We start from the raw sequence: 27,858 nt of genomic DNA, 5'->3' as shown, positions 1-27,858 counted from the left end.
TCAGCAACCGCATTTAGAAAAGAAATATTGTTTAACTTTATTCTTATATAGATCATTCATTACAACTAATTTTCTCCACGACAGGATACACATTGAGAGGACAGCTTAAAATTTGGAACTAAACTCTAGTCATTCCTAGCCCTCTTGCCACCATGGAATCCACCTCGTCCTGGATTTACAGAAAATCTGATTAGTTTTCTCATCTTTTTTGCATTTAGACAAAATTTACCTCTGCGCTTTCCTTTCTTGAAGCCACCTCTGCCCTTTGAACCAAACATGCGCCTCGAGTTGAGGAACTTTTCTGCCTTCTCGAGAACTGGTTTCTCGTCTTCTTCCGACAAAGCTTCGACCACCAACTCGACTCCGCACACAACCAACTTGCCTCCCTCTCCTAGAGCTTCAATAGCCTGGAATGAGTCAAATTTAGAGTTTTAAATTTAAATTTAATTTTGTTTAATATACCTTTGGTGACGAACCTTCGTCAGCAAGCCTGATGAATGCTTCAGGGTTGCCTTTGTCAAATTCAATAAAAGCTATTTTCACATCAGGACAAGCAAGTGTGAGGGCAGATTTAATGTCTTCTCTTGTCACATCTCCAGGAATGTCCTTGATTTTCAGCACACTGTTTTTGGGTAGGGATATGTTGCCACTCTCCTCTTTGAACTATAGCGAAATCATTATTAGAGTTTATATTTTTAATCTCACAAACTCCTTACTTCGCGCTCAACAGGTTTGTTTGGTTTGCTTTTCTTGCTTTCTATTTTCTCCATCCTCTCTTTTTTCTTTTCTTCAAAATAGTCTACTCTGTAAGTGGATGACTTTAATTAAAAAAAAAAAAATAGTATAAAAAGTAAAGAGACTTACTGCCACTTTCGGATGAGTTCAGTTTCGTTGAACTTGACACTCTCAAGTTCCATGAACTTCTTGGCAAGCTCATCAGTTTTGAAAACTACAAATACTGAGCCTTTGAACTTCATTGTCTTTGCCTCCTTGTCCCTGTAATGTCTCATCTGCAAAAACAAACCAATGATTTTTAATTATTTATTAAAAACTACATTGGAAAGAAAAATGACGCAATTAAATCTAATATTTTGGTTTAGATTGAACTTATAAACCGTCACAAAAATAAATAATAAGAACCACTAATATTAAAAATACGAACCAGCACAGTTTCGCAGTCTCCAAACTGCTTGAAATACTCGAGCAAATTGTCAAGCTTCTCATCCAGCGGAAATCCCTTGCAATAAGCAGTTCGGCTTTGTGTGGCCAGCTGGGCCTCCTCGTTGACGTCGGGGGCGGGCTGGGCCCGGCGAATCTTCTTTTTGTCCTCGGACACCTCGAGCAGGCCTTCCTTGGACTGGGCGATGGCGAGCAATACCGTGGACGCATTTTCGGTGAGCGCCTTCAGCCGGGCGCACTTCAGCATCACCTCGAGAGGAATCCAGCCGTCGTCCAGCTGCGCCTGTTGCTGCAAGAACTTGTCCCTCGGATAGTTGTAGTCGCCGAAGTAGTACTGGAGAGGACGAATGCAAGTTTAATGACAATCATTGACACAACCATTGCGAAAATAAAACTCACGTTCATCTGGCGCTCGACTTTGTTCAGGTTTTCGGGCGAGGTGTCGTCGGTTTTGGTCTCGTTTCCATTCTGGCTTTCAGCTGCAGCTTCTGTTTCCGTCATCTTGACCTTTACAGGATGTCGGTGCTGTTTGGCAGAGAAATTCGGCGTTTCGGCTTCGAGGAAAGAAGTAAGAAGATACGTGAATCACCACGTGTTTTGCTCTCCTTTTGCTTTGCGTATTTCGCGTCGGCCGAGAAAAAAACAGATCCAGATATTCCAGATAAAAAGCGAAGCAGGGAGTACTTGCCCTCTACCGGCAGCGCTGAATACTAGTTATACCAGCTTGCTATAATCGAAGCTGCAAAATATGGCGCGAAAGACGTGTGCTGCGCTGTCTGCATTCTTGTTTGTTTTGATGAAGCTACATTGACTACATTGTATTTTAGAGCTTTTGTTGTGTGTGAGTGTATTTTTTTTTCTTTTTCCAATTTCATAAAACGTCTTTTTAAATATAATGAGTAACAAAGTAAAAAAAAAAAAAATGAAAATCTTCAAAATACAAATTATTATAGAGTTATCAGATTGCATATATTGTAAAAGTCACCAACCAAGGCTCACTGCAACAAATGGGGCTTTTTCGATTCAGTAAAATTTACAAAAAATTAAATACATTTTTATCTGAAATTAAATCAGCACTGCAATAAAATTGTGATAATTTTGTGATAGAAATGTCTTCATAACAATTTTGTGAAATACACAAGTGTGTGTGTGTTTCTTTTATTTATTTAATTAGAAAAAAACCAGATCTGATCAAGAAATAAATGTTTTTTTGAGAAGCTTTGGCGCAATTTTTAGTCACTTATTGATTTATTTTATGAAAGCAAAACGTATGTTGCCGAATAATTTAGTGTTGCAACATATTTATTATACTAAAATAAAATAATCAAATGCATTTCATTTGCAACCAGAAAGAAAATAATTATTCCCTTCATTCTGACTTCCGATTGGCGAGACTTGTCAGGGTTCAAATTATCGCGAGCTAATCGACCGAATTAACGTCAGTATCAATCAATCGGAATCCCCTCTAGACGCACGGCGAGGACAGAATTAGCGCCAGATTTGGATGCTGCAGGTCCATCGTCCAAGTCTCTCCACTGGCGGGTGCGCGCGCGCGAATTGCATTAGTGGAGTAATCAGTTGTCGTGTTAACAGATTATTATTAGCCAGAGCACCCTGGGGGTGGATTAAGCGAGCGGGAGGGTTGGTGTGTGCGTGTGCGGGGCCGACCACCATCTGCTCTGCCCGCGAGAGCCACCCTCCCGCTCAGCATCCCTTACGCAAACACTCACACACGCATATTCACAAGTAGAAGTGTATTATGTGTCTATCATCTAACCGTACACGCTATAAAGCTACTTACGAGGGGGTGGAAATGAATAACAACAATATAAATACTGCCGTAATCAAGGGTAGAAAAACTAGGAACCAGAAATAATCGAAATAATAATAAGCTGCCATGTTAATCACAGATTTATTTTTGAAATTAAATTGATTTTTAATTTCCTATAAACTCTATTCCTTAATAAAGTAAGCCCCGATATCTTTTAATTTCATTTTTCAATGTGAATTTAATTTACCAAAGGAGTTAAATTTAAAATAAGGAAAAAGAAATTGTAAATAAATAAAATCAGCAAGATTTGCAGAAAATTTCAATTATTCAAAATTCACTAGATTTTTTAGTTTAAGAGTATTTTTTGCAGAGAGGGTGTTAAATTGCACCCCGTCGTTTGGTATAACGGAAAAAGGGGATGGCGAGAGTGTACGGAGGAGCATCATACGTCATAAAATAAACCCTCCTCGCTCGTCGAGTGAAGCACCCCTTTAATTTCCATTGTCGATTTGACAAACTTTAGATAGCGATTAGTCATGTGGATACATTATTATTATTAGCATGGGTGCGCGGTGTTCAAATATTTAACACGTCTTTATTGCCGGGCACACCACATGTGGTTAACCGCGATTATGCATCTCTGCGTGGCAGTTTCGAAGGCAATCGAGCGGGAGCAAGATTTTGAGAGCACATATCATAATAGTAAGGTTCGTTTTACGTGCGAGCTCATCTATTGTGTGTGTTTTGTGTGCGGAAGAGCGAAGAGCAGAGATACTCCTTTGCCTATAATCATAATGAGCTTTGTTTGTCGTTGAAATATTTATCCATCTGCGCCGGATCGGCAAATATTGTGTTATTGGCTATTAATGTTGCAAAATTGGTTCCGCTCTGCTCCTCAAGCAACATGTTCATTCCCCCTTATATATTAATTATCAGGTAGCAGTGAAATCGATTAGACACAGTTTTAATTGATGGCGCAAGTGTACAAGATTTTCTGAATAAAAATCTCAAGCAAAGTAGCCCGTTAAACAAATAAAAAATTCCAAGTTTCGCAGGTTACATAATTTTTAGAAAAAAAACGAGGAATTAAATTTCTAAATTTACTGATCTATTTATATTTATGATATATTGTGATATATCAACTTTTATGTTGACAAAGAAAAAACCTTAAATTATCTACTATGTTTAATTTCAGATTGGAATCTGGAAATCAAATATAATTAATATGTATGTCGATTAATTTTAAAAAAAACTTTCATACGCTAATTATTAAATTTTGTTATCCTTTGAACTTATCAGAAGTAAAAATTCATAAGCGTTCATCCCTTTTTCATCGGTGTCGGATTTCGCATTAAAATATCATTTTTTTTATGCACATGAAATTGAGAGTGTATAAAGTGCGTTTAGCACGCGCGTGTGCATCTCAGCGCATTATTTCAATCGGCGGGCGGCGTCGGCAGAGAGGAAGTGCATAAAATTGATTCATGACCAGATATTACGCCTCATACAATAATAATCGGCGCGCGCGTTTTATGATAAACGGCCGGTCGTTTGTGTGAAATAGCCGCCGCTCTCGCATTACCACTCGAGCATCTTTTTATATAAATGCGATCCGTATTGGCAATTTACTTTTATACGCCGGCATCGAACGGAAGCGAGAGAGGCCATGACGATCACTCATATTCGCTCACTGGCCACCACCGGCCCCGTTTCTTACGACGGCTATATTCTGTTACGCTTATTGCCGAGCCAAATGCGCATAATTTACTTTTCAAAGGGTCTATTCGCTCAGACAAAATTCAGAGCGGGTCATTACGTTTCATGCGCCCTTCAGTTTTTCCTCTTTGAAAAAAAAAATTGCTTTGGTCCAGTATTGGAAAGAGAAAATGTGGATTTTTAATTTGTATCTGATTTGAAAAGAATTGAAAACTAAAAAAAAAAAACACTTAAAAAGTATTCTTATGAGATATTACTCAATTTTGTCTTACAATTAGATAAATAACTAAATTATAAAACATATTAAATTAAAAATAAATAATAGTCATGTTTTTTATTTTTATTTGTTGTAATGTTTTATGTAGTTAGTGAAGGTTCAAATTTTTATAATAAAAAATTTTCCACTCGAAAGTAAAAATCACTTCTTATAATTATTTTAATTTGAATAAGTGCAGAGTAAATTGCACTATAAAAGTATCAAGTCTCAATTCTACATAAATCTCACCATAGGACATAGAAAAAATTTCAGAGTCCAATATTTTATGCAAAAGAGATTATTTCGTTTTATTGTATTTCAATTTTTACACTCTATAGTGGCAAAACTTGGCTGAAACTAACCCAGCGAGAGGTTTGTTCTTATTGTGATTTTTATTTGAAGCGCCGTCCGAAATTTTACTTTGCCGTCACGTAGCGCGCGATTTTGCAGGGCCAGTAAGTTGTTAAAAGAGCAAAAACATGGCCACCTTATTGACGACTGCAAATCTCGTTACGCCCGAGTTGCACTTTTCCCTTCCTTTTGATCTTCTCGCTCCGAATTTAAACCGACAAATTGGTGCAGGAAGGAAAAGTGATACACATGTATTGGCGTCGCAACGAACGGAAAACACTTTGCTGGATTCGGGCAGAGCAAAAAACGGGAAACGCGTGAAGGGAATTTTAAATTTTATTTTCTCTCGTCATGCCGACTGATTTACTGCAGCTGTCATTTTTTTCACTCAATGAAGAAGTCAAGATAATTAAGAATAAATGTATCTCATTTTCTGACTGGCGTTTTAGATTTAGAATTAGTAAGCGAATTAAAACGTAGCCAGAAATCTAGAGATATATTATCAGCAGAGCAGCACACCATCCGGGTAAATGGTGCAGAGCAGAAGGCACCTCCCAATTTTTATTCTTTATAATTGAAATTTTCGCATTCATAAATAATCATTCTTTTAAAGATAATTAATTTTAAAATTATTATCACTAATACAATTTAGTATTAGCCACGCTTTTATTAAATTAAATGCAACCGCAAAATTTTATTAAAAAAACCAGCACCCTATCAATAAAGAAAAATTATGACCTATTGTGAAGAGTGACAGGAGAAAATAATTGAATTGATACATTTCCATTGTAAAGAAATGAATAATATTATCACATATTATATTATCACACATGTACATATTATGTGTGTATTCCTAGCTGCAATATTTTCTTGGGAATGTTATGCGCAGCATAAAAGAGATTTTTCATTTTATTTATTAAGAAGAGAATTTATAAAAGCTTCTCAAGGATTTTCGTCATATATTCACATACTTCGCTCTGTGCTCTGTTTAAACATGTTAGTTTTTGTGTGTGGACGCAGGAGGGGCAAAGGCAAAAATGAGCACAGCACACTGTGACTTACTGGAAGTAAAAGGAGGGAAACGAAACGAGACTCAATATCAGTGATGAGACAGGAGACTCAGGAGAGGTGAAAGTCAAATCAATCAGTGAGTTAGTGAGAGATGTCGGGTAAAACTAACAATAAGCACACTTCTCGTACTTCTCGTTGCAAATCGCATCCATATGCAAGCATGCACAGTGAAAAGTGAGGGCATTGATTTTATTTATATTCTTTGCTAATATACTTATAAGTACACCTGCTGGTGTGATTTTTATTTATCTGTATTAGTCCATAATAGAAGTTGAATAATTTGAATGCTATGCATGAGGTGTGGATTTCGCCTGGTTTCAATTTTCTCAAAATAAATTATTTCATTTAATAATTGAGGCACGGCGGCAATCGACCTTTGTCTTCCAAAAGCAGTGTTGATGTGTGGCCATCAAGGACTGGTGAAATTTTGAAGGACGAACTTGCCTTGTATACCGAAAGCTACTTCTACGATTGTACTTTCGAAGTTGCCTTTCAGACAACATCAAAGGTTTGTGTTTGTTGGGGCATCATTTTTTTTTAAAGAACAAAATATCTGACTGAATTTTTAAATTATTTATCATTTAATTTTATATAAATCTTATAAGAAAACTTATTTTTATCCAAGAACCATAATTTAATTATGCAAATCATCTCACATTCCTTCTTTTGCAAATATAGGTCTTCAAGTGCCACAAATTGATTCTTGCCAGAGCAAGCGTCCCTTTTGCTACAATGCTGTATGGAGACTTCAGCGAGTCGTCAAAAGACAAAGATGACCCTATCCAAATCACAAGCGTTGAAGCCAATGCTTTTGATATTGCCATGAGGTTAGTATTTTGTCAATCACAAAACAAAATATTGTTTTATTTATTTTATTTTTATTATTTCAAATTCTTACACATATAATTGCAGATACATCTATGGTGGTGAAACTGACTTTCAAGATGTACCAACAGCTTGCAAAGTCTACAGATTTGCTCATGAGTGGCTGTTGAACAGTTTAATGACGGCTGCCTCAGAATTTCTAAAAAATCCCAGCCCTGATGATGTCATTACTGTGCACGAGATGTACAAAACCTTCAATGATCACTCCCACTCGGAAAAACTACTCTCAGTGCGTGCCTTTGATATGCTAGTCAAAAATTGATTTATTTTGTATTTTCTTTGCTTGTAGATAATTGCTGCCAACACCAGCGCTGTTCTGAAGTCTGCAGCTTGGTTGAAATCGACTTCATCAACAGTTTTGGAAATCTTTAAAATGGAATACTTGAAAGTTGGATCAGAGGAGGAGCTCTTTGAGGCTTTGTTTGCTTGGGGATCTGCTGATGGCAATACAGGTGAAACCATTACTGATGAAGACGCTATTAGAGCCAAGACAAGTGATGCTTTAAAATTAATTCGCTTTATGACAATTGACTCTGATAAATTTGGAGAACTCTGCAACTCAGATTGCGCTAAACTAATGACTGAAAAAGATAGGTTAAAAGTTTTCATGAGCATCAACCTGTCTGACAAAAGACACTTGCCAGAAAATTTCTCAGTAATTCAAAATCATCGGAAACTCAACCGAAGTGATGTCAAAATTATTCTTATTGGCTCGTCAAAGTCGGTTGACTCGGATGCAACTGTGAGCAAGAATGAGAAATCAGTTTTCACATTTGCAATCAAAAAATGCAACAGATTCTATCTGAGAGGGGTTCAATTGCAATGCCTTAGCCAAACAACCAAATTTGTTCACCTCATTTGCAAACTAACCCAAGCTTCCTCACCTAGAGTCCTTGCATCGGTCTTGTTCAAAGGCATAAATTTGAAAAGCAATCAAAATTGGCTCCATTTTCCAATTGAGGTTCATATCAAAGAGAATATCTTGTATACCCTTACAGTTGAATATTTCCACAATGATCCAGTGCCTTCCAAAACCAGCAGCAACATTGGCCAAAATGTATTTTGGTCTGACAGTGACTTGCATTTGATAATGCAAAATGCGAGTAACACAGTGACTGATATTGTTGGTTTGTCTTTTTACAAGTCGTGAATATAAATTGTGGATCCTCCTTTAAAGTATAATATTGCACACAGTCAGACAATATTATCTATGATTTGCCAACTAGTTAAATCTTTAAACTCAAAACATTGTTTACATGTATCAGTTAAAAGAAATTTGCTGGTTGGAATTTTCCTCAGATTGCTATTTTAAATTGAATGCTGATAGCAACCACTTATAATAATAAAGAATTAAAGAAAAAAATATATTTTCAATAAGATGTACACTTTTGGTTGCAAAAATAAAAACCGTTCCATGCATACAAAATAATACTTTTGAACTCCTTTTTATTTCTCGTAAGAATATTATAATGATGCAACGTTCGCGGTCGGTACAACGGCAGCAATACACACGTAATTGGCGCCGGCGAAATAAAATTTGCATGGCAAATGAACGGCACCTTGCAGCACATAAGGGTGATTAAGGCAATTTGGACGGCAGGGGTTGTTGCTTTTATGGCGGCGCGCAGCGGCACCTCTTTTTCTCTCATCCGTCTCTGCAGCCGCTCTCTGTGCGCGCGGAATATAATAATATGTAACTCCCTTTTGCCGACGCTAAAGTGATGATGATGCTTTTGTATGGTCCGAAATCTAATGTGCCAGGCAGGCAGCGAGGCAGCCACCATAAATGCACGCGCCCAGAGGAAAGAGACGGAGAGAGAGAGAGAGAGAGAGAGAGATACTGCCGGCGTATGAATAATAAATAAAGTTATCGTTTAGTAGTTCATATTTTGGCTAAAGTAAAATTGAATTTGCATTCGTAAGTGTGGAGAGCCGTGGACTGGTGAAAGATCAAAAGCTTTCCATATCCTGAGTGTGCAGGGGGATGGATGAGCCAACCAGCCAGCCGGTCTGTGAAACACACACGTAGCATGGCAACACGGTTATACCTAATGCAGTACCCAAGTCTCAAAAGAGGATAGATACACACACTCGTATATATGTACTCCGCTGTAAAAATTTTATAATATGGAAAAAGCACCAGGGGTCTGTCGGGTGGCTACTGCTTTTGCATATATATAAAATACGGGCCGGAGTACTTTGGAGAGAAAGAGAGGATTCGCGAATCAAATTGATGGGAGGTTGAACCGCCATGGGAACCTCTGAAATTGTGACTTTTGATAATTAAAAAGTGATATTCAATAAAAATAAAATATTTATATATGTATAGTAGCGTGCTTCTTGATTGCTAAGTTATTTTCGTTAAAAATTTTTGTCGAGCCATTCTGCAAAAGTCTTCATTTCAAATCAAAAATAAAATTTTAAAAATGTACATTAAATTTTTGCGAAAGTGCATCATTTTGAAATTTAAGTTAACAAATTTATAAGTTATATAAATATTTAAATAATTATACAAGGATAATTTTTTATTATGCCACAAAATTTGTAAGTCCAAAAAATATACCACCGTTGCAGTTTCAAATTTAAAGTGAGCAAAACGAGTTTTTAAGTTTTAAAGAATAAAGAGAATGAGAAAAAATATCACGGATTTAAATTACAATCGAAATTCTTTTTTTCTTTTTTAATTCTTCACATACATTTTCTCAACGTCAATATACATTAAGAGAAATCCATTGGAGAGGCAGGGCGATTGCATCGAAAGGTCATTCCATTATTATTATTTTCCGGCCGCCCTTTTTTGGCTTCGGACTATACTTCGGACCGGATATTTCCCTAGAGGAGTCGATAAACGCGCCGGCCTCTTAAGGATGAGTATAATAATGGTCTCATTACAAACGGATTTTTGCTCGTTACACTCTCAATCAGAAGAGTAATGTGGCAGCTAAAGTAACGGGAGAGCGCGCGCAGGAAGTAACAAGAAGATAGGGTAAGAGAGGATTTGGCGTTGTATTATAAAGAGATTCCCACTTCTCGGCAGGCAGGCGCGTTTTATTTATTACCACTCCCTTTCTATTGCCCGAGTCATTTATTTCGCTCGTGATAAACTCTGCATACGCGGCGGAACGCACATAAATTCTCTTACTCCTCTCTCTCCTGGGCCACCAGATGAAACTTTATTTGCGGCCAAAAACCGCGACGGCGGCTCTGGCAAATTGTTATTATCTCGTCGACGCCAAAAGGAGTTACTGTTTGTTTTACAGTAGTTAAAAATAATAAAGCATTAAACAAATTTTATCATTTCTTGAAGCGCTGTAAAAAGGCATTTAAATAATAGCAGATTAACATAATTAAATGAAAGTCTGCCAATTGAAAAATTCGATTCAAAACTTTTGCAGATAAACATTTAAAAAAATTTAATTATTAGTGTACTTTATATGTAAAGTAATTTTAAGATTGCTTGATTAGCGATTATTCTCCGAAATACCTTGTTGCCCGAAATGATTTTCCACTTCTCATCCTGCTGGCTGGAATATCACCAAATCTGCACGTTTTGTCGCCTTAAGTGGCGATTTGCGAAGCGTGTAAAAAGCTCTTTCGCTTACTACATAGTCTCTCTCTCATCCCCATCGGAAAAGTGGTTCGCTTTATTAAGTATACATCGCATTTTTGCTCTTTGTCGCATTTTTCCTGCGACTCTCTCGCTTTTCCATTAAGGCGTTTTGAATTACCTCTCGTCGGTTGACATATCCGCACAAAAAGTGACGCAGATAATCCGTTCTAAGCCAGCGCTCTCTCACTCTCGACGTTTTATATCCGCGTGCGCTGCCACTGGAAACAAGCGGCACTCGCGCAAAAAGTAAAAAAAAGCAGGAGGAAAAGCAAGCGGCCTTTTATCTCATCTATTGCATCTGCTCGTCATTGTTTCCTCGTCATATCTTGCTTACACGCTTACTTGGACCCCTGATCTCGCGACACACGTTAGTTTGTTCCTTTCTTTCCTGACGTGCGTACGTGCGTGGCTTGCTTTTAACTCTCCGACTGAGAAAAGATCCGCCGTCGCTCCCTGGAGAGGCTGCATCTCGAGAGCCGACCGCACAAAATGGCACCGCTTTATTGCCATCAAGAGCAATCACATTTATTATAGGTGTGCCGATCTGGACCCGCTCCTGCCGAATAAAGACCCGCGTCCCTCGAAATTCCTGTCTCGTTTTTTGACAGACTTTGACGCTGATGCTCTTCATTACACACCAGCAAAGTCACCCTCTGTCGATTGCGCCTCTGCTGACATTGTTGTGGGCCCAAAGAAAATATCACAGAGGATAGGAGAAAGATGAAGAAAATGATAAAAACAAAAACTGAAGGGAACCTTTCATTCAAGGGAACTGATAAAAATACAAGATTTTCTATTTTTTTTAATAAAAATTATTTTTCAACATCTGAAGGTGATATTAGCGTGGATTAAATTAAAACAAATTTAAATTCCAAATTGAAGATTTACTATTCCAAGTTAAATTTATCTTTAAAAACAAAATTTTATACTGGATTTTTGGAACCATTGGAAAATTTAACAATGGAAACATGATAAAATTTATAACTTAAAAAAAGCCAAAAACGTTGGTTGTGGTTTTCGAAAATAATTGTATTAACGCGTTTTCATAAGAAAAATATTAAAATTCCAATATTTGCACTTTTTCCTAGAAATTCTTCAGATAATTCTGAAATTGTTCAATGCAATAATTTTTTTACATTGAAAATTAAAACGAATGATTGTGTCATTTTTTGCTAGAATTTGTAAAATAATAATGAATAGTTTCTTTATTTTAAGAGGCAATTTTCCCAAAATTTGAGACAAAATATTCAACTTTTTACAATTATTTACAAATGAAAGAAAAATGAATTAGGAGCATAATGGCAGCGGAAAAAACGCACTTTGGGTGTATTGCTGCGTAAGAAATAGTGAATATATCCTCTAAAATTTAGCTCTCTATGTGGCTTCAATAACTGTGAAGATCCAATATTTTTGTAACTACTATCTAGTTTAAATGTTCAAAAAGCTTGTTTATATAATTGATTTTTATATAGACACATGCGTGGATGTTTTTCCTTTTTAGTATTTTTAATAGTATTTTTCAACCAAAGATATTTTTGAATATTTAATGAGGAATGAGGTTATCATAAAAACGAAAAACAATTATCATGTCATCAAAATAGCTCCAAATGTCATATTCAGTTTCAGTTATTCTTTCAAACACAAATCAATAAATTGCAAAATTTTCTTGCAACCCTCTTGCAAATTGGAAAAAGCGCTAAGTGCAGTGAAAGCCTCTTACGTTCCCATTACCACGAGAGTTAGGGCTGAAAATCCTGTAAATCTGACGGAGAGACATTCGTATTTGGCGATAACTCATCCATTTCTCCAGCAGTTCCAGCTGGGTGGAAGAAGCGCCTGCGACCGTCTCGCTTATGCATCTCGGCCGACGCCGCCGCTCGGCGCGTTGCATAAGCTGACTTTATTTCTCTACGTCGAACAAAGTCGTTGAGTGAAATTTATCGCGCGGCGCCGCAACCACGGCAATATAAATTCAAATTCAATGTTGTTAGGGGCTTAACCGCGGCCGTGATCGATGGACGGGCAACCGCACCTAAACATCTTAACGTCCAAGTAACCCACCTTATTGATGGCGGCAAGAGTCGCCGCCGCCGGGCCAACGAGGGATTATCATTTTTACTCTTGGCAGTTACTGCATCGAAAAATGAATTATCCTTCCCCGTTTGCGTTGGGGGATGATTATTAGTCCCGCAGGAGCTAACGTCGCGAACGAATATGCAAATGTGGCGGGATCCTTTTGAGTTACAGTATTGAATTTTGAAATGCCTCGGGGGTGGGAAATTTGTAAATGAACCAAATTGGTTTTGACTCCGCGGGTAATTGAGAGTTGGGAAAAATCTGCGTGTGAGTGACATTTTATTAGTTTGCTCTCGCAATTTGAATTTTGATGGCGGCTATTGATCTGTGTTTGAATTGTAACGAAAAATTCACGAAAATTCATCATCATTATACAACACAAGTATATTTTTTATTTAAAACTGAAAGATTCATTTTTTTTTTAATTTGTACCCAATTTCATTCTGGATAGATATCAACGGGTTCTAAATTTTGTCATTTTGATTGAAAATATTGTACGACTAAATAAGACTGTTTTGGTCATTTTACGTAAACATTTTTTTCTTTATATATTTTTGACTATTTTGTAATAATTTAAAATTTGTGAACTTAAAACAATTTTTCTTCTTCTAATATTCGTTTTATAGTAAAATATAAATAAATGATGATTTAATCTGATTGCCCCGTCTTTGATGAGATTTCGAGCAAAGTTTCTGTATCCTGACCCCTCCAACGGCTGAATTTGCAAAGTTAATTAAGTCGACAAAGCCGGCTAATTGATTTACAAAGTGCTTAAAATGTTGGTCACAATGAATTGCAAATTGGCGTCGAGAGCTGCTGCCATGCACTTTTGCCGTCAATTTTATTGGTCACGAAGGCAAATTAGATTCTCACTTAACCAGGTGGTTTGCAATGTTAATGGGGCCTCAATTTAGATATTTATTCAGTTAAGCGCGCGCGTGTGTGTGTGTGGCCCATCTCATCAGGCGCAGGGCGAATTCCGTGTAACAACCAACACACGTCCTCTAATTGCGCCAGACAAGCAGTGATGCAATAAAGTACACGTGCATAAATGTGTGCGCCGCGTCCCAACTAATAAATTAACTCGGTCTGCCTTGGTGAACAAGTTAATTAACTCTATCCAATATTGTGTGCGCCGCCGCTATTTGCATACGGCCGCTCTCTGCCAGCGCCGCTGAAACAATGCAAGATGACGCCGCGGGCCATCATATGATATTATCTCGTTTCACCCCGCGTCAATATTATCCATCTGCCATCGTCCCGGTCCCGTTAAATTACGGCAAATTTGACAAATTTGCAGCAGGTTAGCGGGTGGAAATGTAATATTGATCCTCTTAGATAGAGACAGATTTTCTTCATTTTAATAAAAATTTTATTTGATTTTATTTCAACCCGCTTTTTTGAGCTATCATAATTATTTATTTTTGAATTTATTATTGGCAATTGTATGCTTAAATCTACATTAATTTTTTAGAACACGTAGTAACGTGTAAAATGAAGTGTTGAAATATATAATAGGGAAATTATAAAAAACAAATTTAAAAAGGAAATTAAACTTTTGAGAATTGTAATAATGAAGATAATCCTAGAATGTTAACTTGTTTAATTGGTAATTTGGCGAAGTAACAAAAGCGCCTTATTTGTATTATATAATATATTTATATGAAAACTATGGATAATATTACAAATATTTTACTCCATTAATATATTATTTTAATTCAATTTTTAATATTAATTCCATAAAATGAAATTTATTTACTGTTACTTTTTAAATAAAGCGAAAGTTAGAAATTTTACTACGCACACAGAAACTTTAAGAGTTAATAAAAAATTGAATTTTCTCGTCTTAATATTATTTCTTGATTTTTTTTTAAATTTGTATGTAAAATATTTGAAATTGTCTTATGCACTTCTCAGCTGAATACAATAGAAACAACATTTCTTGATCAAAAAGTTGTGATTTCCAGATAAAAAAGTTTTGCTCTTTGAAAAATCCACTTCTCGGTATTTGTTTCTTTACGTTTCTCGGCGGCGACGCGCCGGGATTTGATGCATACAGATGGGATTGCCTTACGCGGAAAATGAGAATGTGTGAGTTGTTTGATTTACTTCTACTTCCCTCGTCTGTCGCGTGATGTACGAACGTGTAACTGAGAGGGGATCCATCTATGAGAATACAGCCAGTCACTCGCTATTTGTTAGAGTATTTTCTTATCAAAAAACATCGCTTTTGGCACGGGGGATCAACGCGGGAGGATTCGCGCTCCCTTCCAGCGAGGGTGATCTTTGAATCCCTCGGAAATTCGACTTGGCCGCAGACAACGAACCGAAAATCGTCTCCCAATCGAGTCAAGAAAGCCAAATTGAAAATTATTGCGCCGAGTTTTTTGGCGGTCCACCTGGTTGGCCCTGCCGTGGACGGATTGCTCTTGGAAATGGAGCAGTTTCGAACGCGATTCTCTCGCGGGAAAATATCTCCTTCTTTTCCTCTGATCCAAATATGCATTTCTATTTGCCAGGCAGGCAAGCAATAAAACAAAGAGCGGAGTTGAGTTACTCGGGGTAAGAGGCTTATCCTGCGACAGAGGGAATAAATATGCTATTTCGGAGTTGCACTGCTACGAAGAAGGAGAAGGGAAAAGCGATTCGAAAGTTGTAAATTGCCTACAAAATGCTATAGAAATTGGAGAAATATAACATAAAGAAAAAGTTGAGCTGCTTTATTTTTCCATTCCGCTTCAAATCACAATTGATAGAACAAACAACAAACAGCTTTGTTGAAAACATGAGTATTGAAAAAAGAAAAAAATAAATCAAATATTTATGGAACTTATGAGTTTAATAAACACTGTAAATAGATATAAAATGTATTAAAAAAATTAAATTTTCTAGTCATTTGTATTTTAACCAATTGAATAATAATTTAATTGATTAAAATTCAGGCTTCCAAGCTGATTGCAAGAATTTTTTTTTAAGTCTGAATATTCAATTTTCTACTCCCCTTTCTAAGACCACAAAAGAATTTTCATTTTGCCACTGAGGAGAAACTCGGCAGTAATATTTGGCGACGGAATTACTTACGGCTCTCTGCAGTTGTGTTTTAATTTATTCGCAAATTGAATGAAATCCTGTGTGTGTCGAGAGAGCGACGAGAACGAGGAGGCAACGAGCGAAACCAGCAGTTTCCATGACAACTGCAGCGATAACCAAATTGTCTTTTAACTCGCGCGGCGCTCTCAAAGAGAGACACAGTGCGAGATGAAGAAAATCAAGTTGTTGTTTCTCTCACACTAACTTCTCTCGCTTCAATCTAATCTTCTCTTCTGTGCTCTCATTTTCTTATTCAATCTCATCAACACAACCGCTAGCTGTTGAGAGAAGAAAGAGAGAGAATTGTACTGGGGTGTTCCTTTTCTCTTGGGCGCGCGCCGAGCTACAGACGGATGTGATTTGCTCCAAGAGAGCGCCGAGATTGCCTCAGGTCTCCGGCCAAAAAGAATAATTTACAATCTCAGAGGATTGTTCGCCGTAATTGGCCAACTCAATAGCAGGGTGGCGTCGCCCGACTTGATGATGAAATTCGGACGGAAACTCTCTCGCTCTGTTGACAAAAGCTAAAAATAAATTCCCGTCAAGATAAAGAAAGTGAAAATTTCAATTAGGGCTGGTCGAAAATTCAATTTTCAGATTGGATACTTTTAAAAGGAAGCAAACATTTTTAATCATTTGACACCTTTCAAGCCAAAGCACAGGTCGGTTGGCAAGGGGTCGTGGATTTATTTGCAAAAAATCAGGTGAAAAGAACACAAAATTTGACGGATTTTGGCGTGGAAAAAACTCGGAAAAGTCAAAAGCTTTCTCGGAAAAACGCTACTGTAGTTTCAACTTAAAAATGGAATATCTCGGGTTCTAATTGAGATACAGAAATGCGGCTAGCACCAAAAATTTTCTTTTTACCTCCTCTTCAATCCTGAGGGGTCAAATAATCCAGAGGTCAAAGGTCAAGGTCATTTTTCAGGGGTCACAAGTACAAAAAAATTCTAGCAAAAATATGCCACCTTCGATTGGGCTGAAATTTTTTTCTAAGATAGTCCCAACATGTAGGAACAACATATTAAAAATTCAGAATGGCATATATTTTAGATTTTTTATAAAAAAATCACAAAGGTAAAAAAACGTGAATTTTTCGCATTTTGCTCATGATCAAAAATTTATTTTGAGGAAGTACGTATCTAAAATGGGTAAATTTATTTATTTATTGACAAAACATTTCTAAATTTTCAAAAAATTTCTTAAAAATTCTCAAAATCAATATCCGACCATTGGCAAAATACGAAAAATTCACGTTTTTTTACCTTTGTGATTTTTTTATAAAAAATCTAAAAAATATGCCATTCTGAATTTTTAATATGTTGTTCCTACATGTTGGGACTATCTTAGAAAAAAATTTCAGCCCAATCGAAGGTGGCATATTTTTGCTAGAATTTTTTTTGTACTTGTGACCCCTGAAAAATGACCTTGACCTTTGACCTCTGGATTATTTGACCCCTCAGGATTGAAGAGGAGGTAAAAAGAAAATTTTTGGTGCTAGCCGCATTTCTGTATCTCAATTAGAACCCGAGATATTCCATTTTTAAGTTGAAACTACAGTAGCGTTTTTCCGAGAAAGCTTTTGACTTTTCCGAGTTTTTTCCACGCCAAAATCCGTCAAATTTTGTGTTCTTTTCACCTGATTTTTTGCAAATAAATCCACGACCCCTTGCCAACCGACCTGTGCTTTGGCTTGAAAGGTGTCATTTGTATTACAATAATTATATAAGGATTGACCTAAAATATCGTAGAAAATTAAGTTGAATGACGAATCTTTTGACACAAAAATCTTAAAGTAAAACTGCATTGAATTGAACTATAAAAAGAAGTAAAACTCAAGTTCTTCAAATCGAACCAAAATCGGATCTAGCAATTTTGGTTTGCAGAAACACAAATTTTGTAGTAAATTTAATCGAAAATAACAGAAATTGAGAAAAAAAACAATAGGGTAGTATTTCTTTCAACGCCTTCCATAATTTTGACTGAACGAAAATCCGCCCTACAAAGTCCCTAAGCCCAATTCGGTTAACAATTCCCAGCTCTCTCTTCTTGTGGCACAAAGAGCGAGCGAGAAGCTGCAGAACACCTTCGTAATCAGCAAAACCCAGTTAGCAGCCGTAACGCAATTTGCCCCGCTGCGTTATTGCCTCATGCCTTAATTCAATCGTGAGATGTAATAATAATACAGCTACTGCGGCTTAACGCGATTAAGCGTTATTCTGACAAAGTGGAGTTGAAATCCGAGCCACCGGCATGCGATGTGCTCCTTCCATACACGCCGGGCTGCTTGAGGCACGTCATTTTCCACTTGCAAAGGGTTTACACCGCCCAGAATATGAGCTAATTTGCCGTAACACAATAGAGAGACTATGTATGCAACCTTCACGTCACCTATTACGTTGCTGCCAAAAGGGCTTATCTCTCTCTGATTGCAAATTCGAGAACGTACCCTCTCTCTCATCTGCTACCCACAAAGACTTCATAATCCTCAAGTTTTGGCTAGAGGCCGAATTTCAGAACGTGGAAAAATAAAAATCTGCTAAATTGATATCAAATTAAAGTTAGAAAATTAAAAATATAAAATGTTTAGCAAATTTACCAAGAATAAACATTTTACTATTAAAATCAATTTCATTGTACTTGATCGTTGTGAAATAAATTTGTTGGGGTGGGTAATTTTTTTTAGTAAATTTAAGCTATCTTGTTTATAACTCAGGCAACCGAAAGGTAGCTAAATCAAGAAATTGCCTTAAGATAAATCAATAAAAACATTTTTGCAGCTAACAATAAATAAAATAACACTCTGATTGAAATCCTAAACAAAAACGATCAGTGTTTTTCACCGATTTGCATACCTTAGAGCTGATAAATCAAAGAATCGGTTGCTAGTAATTTAAGCAAGCATTAGTTCAGTTACTTCAGTTTTTCTGCATTGTTTTTGTTGGGATTTTTGGTTGATTTACCTTATGGAACAGGTTTTACTTTTAAAATTTTTTACCCCTTTCACTTGTCCTGAAACGTTAAAAATAGCAATGATTAAATTTCTGCAATTTAAATAATTATAACTAATAAATTAAATTTTAGATATTATTTTTATCGTAAAGATAAAATATTATTTTATTAATTGCTTCGTTACTCTGACTTCTGCCGTCAGCAGCTGAAATCCATTATCAGGAACGTTTTGTACTTTTTAGGAATTGAAATTAATGCAATTATAATTTCGTCTTTTTTATTATTTAATCTGAAAATAGTTTAATAATTCTGGAGGTTTTCCTAATTGACATTTATAATCTAAATATGACATTTTAAAAGATAAATTTGCGACATAAAAGTGGGAATCAATCATAATTTCATATAGGAAATGCAAAAATAATATTGAATAATTTGATTGCAAAAATTGCACCGCAACAAAGCACAATTCGTGTAACATAAATAAGAGTAAACTCTTATTTGACATCACGATGCTTCGCACGTGTTTCAGTCGGTTTATTTGTTGTAGCCGAAAAACGCAATCAACGGCAAACAAAGGGGTTGAAAGAGTGGCGGGCGCGCGACACCGCGGAACGATTGTCCCTCCCCCGGTCGTAATGTCATTGTTGCTACTTCGATTGCAGACTAGGCCGCACCACCATGATTGCACCACTTCACCCCGTGTGCGAATCGTCTCGAGCGTGCCGCAGGCCCCGCCCCCGGTGACGTCACGTGGCGCGGCGGCGGCTGCGCGCTCGGAGGCGGCGCCGCGGCCGCCCCCGGCGCCGTGCTCGGCCGCCACATGACCGCCGCCGCTCAGTTGACACGGGCTCGCTCCGCTCGCCGCAGAAGTTGGCCCCGTCGTCGCCGTGGAGCTGAACAACCCCTCGTCGGCCGCCAGCGCCGTCGCCCCGCCGCCGCCGCCGACCGTTCTGCACTCTCAGTCCCCGACGCCCTCCGCCTCCGCCGCCCCCGAGGGCTCCAACCCGCTCTGGTGGCCTCCGCCCGCCAGGTACAGCAGCATCTTCATCCCTCTGCCCACCACTCAAGGCGCCAAGGTAAGACAATTTCATTAGTTTTAATTGCATAAAAAATCTATTATTTTGCAAATTCATGACCTGACTCAATTCTTGTAGACTAAATCGTAAGTTATGAGTGATTTTCAAGGTTTTTGAAAAAAACCTCTATTCATATGAATTAAACAAGAAAAAAAATTTTATTCAAGAACAGTATTTATTTTGATGACTATTTCAAAAATATATCACATTATGCTCTGCCATAATGTGCCAAAGTATCGCTTCGAATACAAAAATCATTGTTAAATAGAATACACACAGATTCCCAAAGAACAAAATGAAAATCCGCTTTTCAAAAGTTGAATGTGTTTGTTTTTCATTTGAAAATCGGAACATAAATTGCAAGCAGACGTGGAGCAAAATTTGTTGGATAAATCCAAGCAATTATTTGGAATAAAAATTGTTTGCTTTTATAAACATTTTTTCAATGATTAATTAATAAATTGTTGTTAAAAGCACAGAGTAAGGTTTTAAAACATAATATTTTTTTTTTAAATGTGTCATTGATGAGGCTAAAGAATTTAAGATAATTAACTTTTAAAAGTTATAAACAGGTGGTGCGAGTGCCTCTGTTACTGATTTTAAATGTTTCATTAGATTCGTTTTTATTTAATATCCGCACACACTAAATTTTACTTGCATCAATATCATTCCTCTTTAATTTTTATGTAATAATTATAAATGACAAAAAATGCTGTAATTTGTGCAATTTTAATTACAGCGTATCAGCCAGTTTTCAATTCCGCGACATTTGCCTTTTTTTTTATCAAATTCAATCAATGAAACTATATTTCAAAACAGCTAACGCATTCTGTGTTAAGGAAAAGTTTTCCAGCGATTTTACCCATTAAAAAAATCATAAATACATATTTCTATAGAGGTTCTTATAGTTTTTGTTGTGGAACCTTTTGACACTCTATGTGTTCATTTTGGTTAAATTAAATCCGGATTCCTCGGTGAAGATGAGCAACATTATTGTTTCTTCATGATATAGAAAATAACTGTTCTCCTATAGTTTTGGTTGGTGTAAGCCAACCAGGTTCCACAACAAAAACTTAAAAATAACTTAATTGCCTTCTCTTCAAAATTAAAAATAGTGTAAATGAAGTAAATTGCTCCAAACTGCTTTAAGTGTTTTAATTGACATTCTAGGAGCTGAAGATCAGCCCCTTCGAACATTTTGAAAATAAATATGAATCGTCGCATAAAAAAATTGATTAAACCCATTTTTAACTTCAAAAGCGTATAAAATTTTCACCTTCCTCTAGAAATAAAAAGTTTTAACTGCAAATTTCATAGTTAAAAGAGTTAGAAATGAAGCGCCAAAATCAATTACAAGTGCAGGAAGTGTCCGTTAACGGATCCAAACCCGCGCAGGCCACTTAACTCTGGAGATAATTGCAGTGGTCTGCGACGCGGCGAGAGTCAAGTGACAAGCTGACTAATTCACGCGCCGCGCCGAGCCCCCGTCCATGTATGTATGTTTTTATGAAGTGACAAAAGCGCCTCTTTATGTATCAATTAGGAGCATATTATGATGTGAGGGCACATAATTTTAGTGGGCTTTTTATTGCATTAGCGGTACCCCCATCACCCCATGACAATCATCAGCCACCCGCGCGCCTGTCATTCTCCTAGAAAGAAACTCAAACCGAATCGAGGCACTTAAATCGTATTGTTGTTCAGGCCGTCGTCAGTGTTGTTCTGTTATCGAATTATGTTCGACCGGCAAAGTTGAGTCGGTTTCAGCCGAGGAAATTATTTGACCTTTTGTGGGTCAGGAAATTAAACGACTGCATTTTAAGCAAAAAAAAAAAAAAAAAAAAAAATGCCATTTTAAGTTGCCATTTAAATTTAATGAAAATCACTTCCCATTAAATAATCTTTTAATAAGCAATTAATTTCATCACATTTACTAAATAAAATTTAAATTTTAAACAAAAAGTCCCTAATTGATTTTCCAATTAATAAAAGGCGCAAAAGAAACTTAAATTTATGAGATTAATGTTAAATCTGTTGAACAAAGTTAATGGTTTTAATTGAGTGCTCGGGTTAAATTGAATTGTTTGCGGCTTTGTTTAAAAAGTCAACTGGAAACGGCTGAAAACAAGACCTTCTTAAGGGCATTATCGTTGCTCTCTTTCTAGAGAGAGTTGAGCTCGCGCTCGCGTTGCCACCGCGCATATAATAATCATAATCATGTCTCCAATCGTCTGTGTCTTGATCGAATTTGCCACCACTTAACCCTTTAGCCTTCGTCATGTGGCGGTTGTGACGTATTTGGGTCTAGGTGATACAAAAGTCGTCGCATCTGATTATTTTATTGTTGTCGTTGCAGCGTCTAATAACGCTGGCGGGGATTAGATTAAGTGGGTTAACCTCTGAGGCGACCCCTCCTCTCGTCTCCCAAATTAATAAAATATTAATAAACCAATTACGATTTCCTTCTCATTCCTTGATTGGACAAATGCGGGCCTAATCCAATTTGCGAATTAATAGGTTAATCGAAGAACAGGATACTTTAAAAAGATCCTGGGAATTATCTTATTATTATTTCTTTTTTCTATGGATTTTGATAATAATTGATGAGCATGCAAGGATGATAATTACAGTCGATTTTTAGGTTAAATATTTTATTCAGGTTTAAAGTTATATTAAATTATTGCATAGCAATGTTTTTACTCAATTATGTTCAATCAAATTGAATAATATAGTTGATTTTTTCTTTTTTTTTTCTTCAGTTTTGTATGAAAATAAATGTTCTGATGCTCTATAGCAACATAAATCACATTTTTTAATTAGAAAAATTAAGAAAAACTACTTATAACTATTAATTTTTATCCAAAGCTGCAATTTAACTAATTTATTTTCTCAAAACTAAAAACAAACAACAAAACTTTAATCAGATCTTGAACAAAACAGTAAAAAATAATTAAAATTTCGCAAAACCTGACATTTTTGCTAAATAAATAATCTTAATTTGTACAAGTGTCAGTAATTATGTTGAAATTGCGCAATAAAATTGCATGACGCATGTGGATTCGGCAAATAAATCAATTAGGCTCGCGCTGAATTGCAAATTTCCTCTCTCTCATTGCGGCTAAATTGATTAAAACAAGGGAGCTGCTGCATGTCTCTACTTGATGCAATTACGGGCCGGTGAAAAATAAATCCCTAGCTGGTAAAAAGGTCAAAGCTAATGGGTCACATCCTGACTGCATACATACATATATGCGTTTAATGCCGGCGCGCAAATCAGCGCGCAGGGGAACGAACACTTGAGAGTTGGTGCATGAAATTTATTATTTTTCAGATGGTGTGTCCGGTTGGTCGGGCGAACCCCTACAGTCTCATCCTCACTTCAGCTCGTCCGTGATTGAATTTAACTGGCTTAATTGACTTATGTGTGTGTGTTGCGGCGACGGGCGCGCCGAGGGGGTGCATATGCACTTGGTTTAGCCACAGGCCACTCGATCGGCGAAAAAATCTTCTTGTTCACTTAATTGCTTCTTGGACGAGACGCAGGACGCTTCCATTGTCCGGTTGATTGATTTGAGTGCCCAGTCCTTCTAAGCATTTGATGCAGACATAGACGGAATGTAACCCAAATTAGCAATTGCTATGCAATTTTAACATCTGCAACTCAATTTATAATAAACATGGATTGTCTAATTTTTGGTTAATTCTTGCTTATTTTAGCAGTTCAAATTATGATCTTCAAAATAAATTGCAACTTTTTCACTACTTATATTGCCTTTTTAAATATTACTGCTTACATATTGTTTTGTTTAAATATTTTAACATTTGTTTTTTAAAATTTAATTTATAATGAAATCCTCATTTAAATTTACAAATTTAAAATATAATTTAACCTCATCCCTATATTTAAATATATCTTTTTATTTTGCATTTTTATTCCGCTCAGTGCCGCTCAGTTTTTATAATCCACGTTTGGCACGTTTACAGCAATCTTACGTTAGGAAAGCATCTGGAGTTTATTATTAAGGATTCAACTGCGGGTCCATGGTTATAGTTTCTCTCTTATTTATTCACTTAAGATCATATAATTAGCAAAATTTAAACTCATGTTCATATCTTAATTTTCTATAGTGATTGAAAATTCAAAGTAGAGGAACTGCTTCAATTTAAAAGATGTTTCATAACGTAATCAATTGGTTAACGCACAATTAATATAAATTAAAACCACTATTTTAGTGCATCTAAAAATTCCAACTTTTGTATTATTCCAATATTAATATTAAATTTATATTATACCAAGTTAAAAAAAAGACTTTGAGAAATTTAAATTAGTAACCTAAAGTAGAGAAAGTAAATTTAATTATAATTCAATCCTTCAATCTAATTATATCAATAAATATACAAAAATTTAAACTGAAGTGTGATTGAATTTTCTAGGTACACCTTCCAATAGTCTAATTGTAACAGACAAGGCTGCATGAAGGGTATAAAATTTCTTACTCCTCCGTCAATTCAAACAGCCGTGAACTCGGCGCCTCTCTCGCTGGGTTGCTCATGGCGCAGAGATGAGAAAATGAGGTCGCTAAAACGACAAATAAACTAATGAAAGCGAACGTAAAATAAATAAAAGCGACACAGCAGTGTGTGGTTGTGGTTGCGACCTTTTGCTGTTCGCGCGTGATCGCGATAATAAATCAATTCACGCGCGCTGCAAATCAGGGATCACACTCGAGCAATATCGGGGACGCATAAATAAATTGTGTGAATTGTGAGCAGGCCATCAGTTTGCAATTCCTAAGAAGACCTCTAAGGATTTATTGGAATTACTTCCTTATGCGTGTTCAAGGATTATTAATGCCATTTTTTTTAGATAATTGAAATTCTTGTTAAATAAAAAATGATTTGCAAAACTGGTCTTATATATGAATTTGCATGTCATTGATCAAAATTTGCTAACATTTGGAGCTTACAATAAGATTGTTGTTTCCCCTTAAATTAGCTGAATACAATTTCTTTAGATTTTTCAATTTCCACAAATCATTTTTTCTTGTAATGACTTTAGTAGAATAAACAAACAATAACAACAATTATAATAATTTAATTTTTCAGCTTACGTACTGAAAATTATTCATTAGAAAAATGTTGTTTAAGCTCATTTAAAACTTCCTTTTTATTCATACAATTTTTCCAACAACTTGATGCTCAAATGTCATTGTCCACGGTTTGGAATTTTGAGAATCGTTTTCACATCCCCAGCTACAATAACATCATGCATGCATGTCACGTTTTAGCAACATGTGTGTCGTTTCTGCACCCCATTAAGTGCACAAATAATCAATTAGTCTTAACGAATGCACGTAGTGATTGGCTTTGCGGTCGGCGAGTTTGAAAAGAGTCTGTGTGTTTCTCTCTTGCTTCTCTCGGCAGGGCGCTCAGATTGTCAATCCACTCTCCGGGAAGCGTCAAAGCGTGATAACAAGCTGCAAATACACACAAACTCGATGTGCATCATAATTCCCTCTCATTAGGCACGTAACAGCTGTGAGCCGAGAGCAAATCCCGCTGTGAGACAACTTTCAGGCCGATCCAATTATTCGTAGTTTTCCGCTGCGATGAGCCAACTAACTGCATAGCGCGCGCTCAGCACTTAAAGCCGCGACCAGAGAAGCGATTTGCATTCACGGACGCACGCTGAGATTCAAAAAAGAATGGAGCTGCCGCAAAAAAATACAAAACAAATTTATGCTTTACAGAAAATTTTTTGAAAGAATCGGGTACCACTTTTTATTATTACTCTTGCTGTATGCTCCACTTATAAATAGTAATTTTTTTTCGAACATGCTTGAAAGTTTGCTATAGTAAAAAAACTTTGAAATCTTAAGAAAATGCGTTATGATTGAGGATGGTAGTTTTGCAAACGGGTTCTGAAAAAAAAATTAGAGAAAGATAGACGACACTTTAAGATAAATATTTAATACTTAATTTTTGTAGATTTGAAGGATCTCAAATTCAGAGTTTTGGTGCTCGAAATATTTTTGAGAAAAAATTTAACAAAGCTTGTTTACAGCAAGATTAGTTGAAACGTATGAAATAAAATTATATTTAAAAATAATTTTATTTTTGCATCTCTGATATTTTACACCATCTATCTAACTAAATACTTAATATGCTTAATATTATAATTAATGGACTTATATTCCAGCGTAAAATTTTGTTTATTTTCTCCATCGAATTCAATTATTAGAGCTATTAGATTTTACTTCAGATTAGCTAGAATTAATATTATTCTGCAATTGTCTTAAAAACTGACTTCATAGCAGAAAATTTCCAAACAGTCATTCACCGTGGAATTTTGAAGCTTTTGTAAGAAAAAAATTATTCAATTATATAATTTCACGTTTTCTTTTTCATTTTTGATTCAAATATTTGTTTGAATGTTTGAGGAGCCATAACAGAACCAGAACTTCTTTTGAGGTGAAACACGGAATTCGTTGAATTTGAAACTGATCGAATTAAGTAGAGAATTCGCGTGCGCGGCTGATCAAACGCAATTTTATGCAAATTCGCGCAAACTGTGCGGCGAAATTAAGTTGGCAGTGCGGCAAAGGCGCCAAGTGGTGGGCCCACATCAAAAGAGTGTAATGAAAATTATTATCTTTTCTCGTCGTGCAGCCGAAATGAAATTACCGCTTCGGTTCCTTTTTTGCTACGAAATAGTACATAATTTTAATCATCCACTCTCTTTGTTAACCGCATTGCAGATTAAATTCTCCATTGCGCCACCAGCGAGTGCGGAGAGAATTAAAGAGCCGGTAGTCAGAAAAATGTAAATTTTGCAGGAGAGAAAGAGAGAGCGAGCACTTTCCGGCGCGGTTATTAAGCGAATATAATAATTTCACAGAGCACATGTGAGCCGACCTCTAATTGGTCCAAGCACTCTTTCATCATCGCCCGCTATTACCATATTACATGTATACGAATATTGCCGCAGGTTAACTTTGCCCCCACCCCCTAGCTTGATTTCTGTCCAGCACCCCTGTGTATCAAATTCGATGCACCCCCTCGGGCGCGATTTCCACCATACACTTTCTTTCTCTGTTATTTTCCTCTCTGCATGGGTGCTTCATTAGATTCTAGCGCGAGGGGTCGTGCTTGATGATTTACAATTTGTGACATTCGATACTCGGCACACACTGCCAATTGCATTTTTTTCTGTGTTATTTTTCCATGAGTGTGTGTGAAAGCGATCAAATGAAGAAATAATGCGATTTGTGTCGCGTTCTTTTGACAATTTCGGGGATTACCAGAGGCTGATATTGAATTTGCGTGCGTAATTACGGAATAATTATAATACCTTTCCGCGTATGTGAGTCTGTTTACTTGTTTAGCAGTTTAGTACACGAATTGATAGTGAAGTTTGAAAAAAATTTGCATGAAAAAGTGGATTAAATTTTTGTCATCAAAAATTTGATGCAGAAAGATATTTTACAAATACTAGATTTCAGAATCAGACATAAAAATGAAAAATTTTCAACTAATAAAATATAAAAGTATTTACTATTGCAAATTAAAATTTACATTTATTAAGTTAGTATTTTAAAAGTTTATTTTTATTAAATTTGATTAAAAATTATATGTTTTAATGTTTATTGCTAAACGAAGGTATTTTTATATTCATATTTGATCTCAAAATGGTATGTGATATTAATATTTTTAATAATGGAATTTAATAAAAAAATAATTAAGTACTAATTACTGCAGGGGTTTGTGTTCTTATAAAATAAATTAAATTTATTTTATTTAATAAATTTACTTGTAACAATAAGAG

The 27,858-nt window shown here is 36.2% G+C and overlaps 3 protein-coding genes across 8 annotated transcripts in view; 2 read left to right on the top strand and 1 right to left on the bottom strand.

Moving 5' to 3' along the window:
- Positions 1–8: 8 nt before the first annotated feature.
- Positions 9–1,819, bottom strand: LOC132198042 (la protein homolog). Its single transcript, XM_059621772.1, has 7 exons — positions 1,579–1,819; positions 1,163–1,513; positions 865–1,010; positions 717–804; positions 463–663; positions 230–407; positions 9–169 (listed from the first exon to the last, which is right to left on the bottom strand). The coding sequence occupies exons 1-7, from the start codon at positions 1,678–1,680 to the stop codon at positions 126–128; spliced, it is 1,110 nt and encodes a 369-aa protein (XP_059477755.1). The 5' UTR covers positions 1,681–1,819; the 3' UTR covers positions 9–125.
- Positions 1,820–6,369: 4,550 nt separating this feature from the next.
- LOC132194951 (BTB/POZ domain-containing protein 6-like) lies at positions 6,370–19,639 on the top strand. Of its 3 annotated transcripts, XM_059616589.1 has the most exons (6): positions 6,402–6,518; positions 6,702–6,852; positions 7,023–7,171; positions 7,257–7,458; positions 7,519–7,681; positions 19,620–19,639. In XM_059616589.1, the coding sequence occupies exons 1-6, from the start codon at positions 6,436–6,438 to the stop codon at positions 19,622–19,624; spliced, it is 753 nt and encodes a 250-aa protein (XP_059472572.1). In that variant the 5' UTR covers positions 6,402–6,435; the 3' UTR covers positions 19,625–19,639. The 3 variants fall into 3 exon arrangements, with proteins under 3 accessions (XP_059472563.1, XP_059472572.1, XP_059472555.1); XM_059616580.1 differs by lacking the exon at positions 19,620–19,639 and having other exon boundaries at positions 6,370–6,420; positions 7,519–8,635; XM_059616572.1 differs by lacking the exon at positions 19,620–19,639 and having other exon boundaries at positions 7,519–8,635.
- Positions 19,640–19,795: 156 nt separating this feature from the next.
- The window catches only part of LOC132194502 (paired mesoderm homeobox protein 2B-like), a 39,339-nt gene continuing 31,276 nt past the window's right edge, over positions 19,796–27,858 (top strand). For all 4 annotated transcript variants that reach the window (XM_059615838.1, XM_059615830.1, XM_059615821.1 and 1 more), the window contains exon 1: positions 19,796–20,033. The gene's annotated coding sequence lies outside the window, so the exon portion shown is untranslated. The remainder of the gene's footprint in view (positions 20,034–27,858) is intronic.

The sequence above is a fragment of the Neocloeon triangulifer genome, unplaced genomic scaffold, assembly GCF_031216515.1.
Source record: "Neocloeon triangulifer isolate White Clay Creek 2 clone unplaced genomic scaffold, ASM3121651v1 ptg000001l, whole genome shotgun sequence".
Classification (NCBI taxonomy): domain Eukaryota; kingdom Metazoa; phylum Arthropoda; class Insecta; order Ephemeroptera; family Baetidae; genus Neocloeon; species Neocloeon triangulifer.
This window is presented reverse-complemented; position numbering and strand designations above follow the sequence as displayed.